This window comes from Procambarus clarkii, chromosome 27, assembly GCF_040958095.1.
Source record: "Procambarus clarkii isolate CNS0578487 chromosome 27, FALCON_Pclarkii_2.0, whole genome shotgun sequence".
NCBI classification, from domain to species: domain Eukaryota; kingdom Metazoa; phylum Arthropoda; class Malacostraca; order Decapoda; family Cambaridae; genus Procambarus; species Procambarus clarkii.
Genome location: NC_091176.1, coordinates 37,042,389 through 37,044,697, shown reverse-complemented (window position 1 = coordinate 37,044,697; position 2,309 = coordinate 37,042,389). Strand labels below are relative to the sequence as shown.

The 2,309-nt window shown below is 53.0% G+C and overlaps 1 protein-coding gene across 1 annotated transcript; it reads left to right on the top strand.

The window, feature by feature from the left end:
* Positions 1 to 552: 552 nt before the first annotated feature.
* LOC123749084 (uncharacterized) lies at positions 553 to 1,542 on the top strand. Its single transcript, XM_045731193.2, has one exon. The coding sequence runs from the start codon at positions 553 to 555 to the stop codon at positions 1,540 to 1,542; it is 990 nt and encodes a 329-aa protein (XP_045587149.2).
* The last annotated feature ends 767 nt before the right edge of the window (positions 1,543 to 2,309 follow it).

Genomic DNA, 2,309 nt, shown 5'->3' with positions numbered 1-2,309 from the left:
TTTAAAAATAAATATTTTTTATTTTCAAGAAATTTAACTTTAAACACAAAGATGTGAAAATGGTTCAGATAAGGCTCAAACCTTTCACAAGAGATTCATATTGGTGTATGAATGGATTATGAATGACTCATGTTAGGAGTGTAAGTTGCCACAACATCTCAAATTAGTGTTAGATACATATGTCTTGGTTATAAGTTTTGGAAACCTATTTAAGTCCACACACAATATCGTATCTGATACGATAAAACAAACGTTTCCAATACTTTCAAATACTTTCCAGATATGTTGTGGCAACCTAAAATTGTTTGCTGGGAAGGCGGGTGTGTGGAGGACTGTGAGGGACAAGGCGGGTGTGTGGGAGAGGGGTAAGGGGTCAAGCGGGGTACGTGAGAGAGGGTAAGGGGTCAGGACGGGTATGTAGGAGAGGGTGTGGGGGTAAGACGAGTATATGGGAGAGGGTAAGGGGGCAAGAGAAGTGTGTAGGGTAGGGAATGAAGCGCGACAGGTGTGTGAGTGGACAAGGCGGGTGTGTAAGGGAAAGAAAGGGGCAAGATGAGTGTGAGAGAGAGAAAGAGGCAGGATAGGTGTGAGGGGACTCAGCGACAATGCCTGCAGCCATCGCGCCTGACTGTCTGTGAGGCCCATTCACATGCAGGCGGAACGGCTGGCAGGCTGTCCCTCACAATCACCCCATACACTTGTCATGTTCCTCACATTTCCCACACACCCAACTTCTCCCTCACACAGCGATCCTGCCCGCCTACTTTCCAGTACATCAACCCGCCTACTTACCAGTCAATCAACCCGCCTACTTACCAGCATATCAACCCGCCTACTTACCAGCACATCAACCCGCCTACTTACCAGCATATCAACCCGCCTACTTACCAGTCAATCAACATGCCTACTTACCAGACAATCAACCCACCTACTTACCAGCTAATCAACCCGCCTACTTACCAGCTAATCACCTCACCTACTTACCAGCCAATCAACCCGCCTACTTACCAGCCAATCAACCCGCCTACTTACCAGCTAATCAACCCGCCTACTTACCAGCCAATCAACCCGCCTACTTACCAGCCAATCAACCCGCCTACTTACCAGCCAATCAACCCGCCTACTTACCAGCCAATCAACCCGCCTACTTACCAGCCAATCAACCCGCCTACTTACCAGCTAATCAACCCGCCTACTTACCAGCCAATCAACCCGCCTACTTACCAGCTAATCAACCCAGCTGGCTGCCAGTCATCCAACCCTCCCTCCTACCTCCCTGCCAGCCCTCCCGCCTACCTCCCTGCCAGCCAGCCAGCCCTCCCGCCTACCTCCCTGCCAGCCAGCCAGCCCTCCCTCCCTCCTACCTATCTGCTAGGCATCCAACGTATCCTCCTACCTCCTTCCTCCCTGTCAGCCATCCAGCCCTCCTGCCTACTTCCCTGCCATCCACCCAACCGTCCCTCCAACCACTCTGCCAGCCATTCCTCCTACCTCCCTGCCATCCATTCAACCTTCCCTCCTACCTCCCTACCAGCCACCTAACCCTCCCTCCTGCCTTCTTGCCAGCTATCCAGCCCTCCCTCCTACCCTCTTGTTCGCCATCCAGTCCTCCCTCCTACCTCCCTTTCAGTAATCCAGCCCTCCCTTCATTCTCCCTGCCCACCATTCATCTCTCCCTCCTCCTTCCCTGCCAGGAATTCATCCATCCCTCTTACCTCCGTGCCAGCCTTCCAGCCCTCCCGACTACCTACCTGCCAGCTATCCAACTCTCCCTCGTATCTCCATGCCAGCTATCCAACTCTCCTTTCAACTTTCCTGCCAGTTATCCAGCCTTCCGTCCTACGTCCCTGCCAGCCACCAAGGTCTCCCTCCTACCTCCCTACCAGCCCTCCCTCCTACCTCTCTGCCAACCATCTACCCCTCCCTCCTACTTTCCTGCCAGCCATCCCGCCTACCTTCCAGTAGTGAAGTTGAGGACTAGAACCGTGCGAAACCACCTGAGCAGGTGAGCCAATTGCCCCCCCCCCTAGCTCAGGTGGTGCACAGGTGTCTAGTCTTCAGGGTTTCTGGGGGTTCCCTGGGGGTGGGCGCGTGCCGTCCGGCTGCGCGGCACCAGTCCTCCGGTAGAATTGTGCCTGTAGGACTGATTCTGTGTGTGGGGTGTGTGGGGGTAGGGGATAATGCGGGGTAAGTGACAGTAAGTGTGTTTAGCATTTGTGGAGGTGTGTGATGTGAAAATATGCGTGTAGATAGCGTAGAGTTAAGCAGTGTAAGTAGTTTTCAGTCCAATCTTCTACTCGAAGCAATGC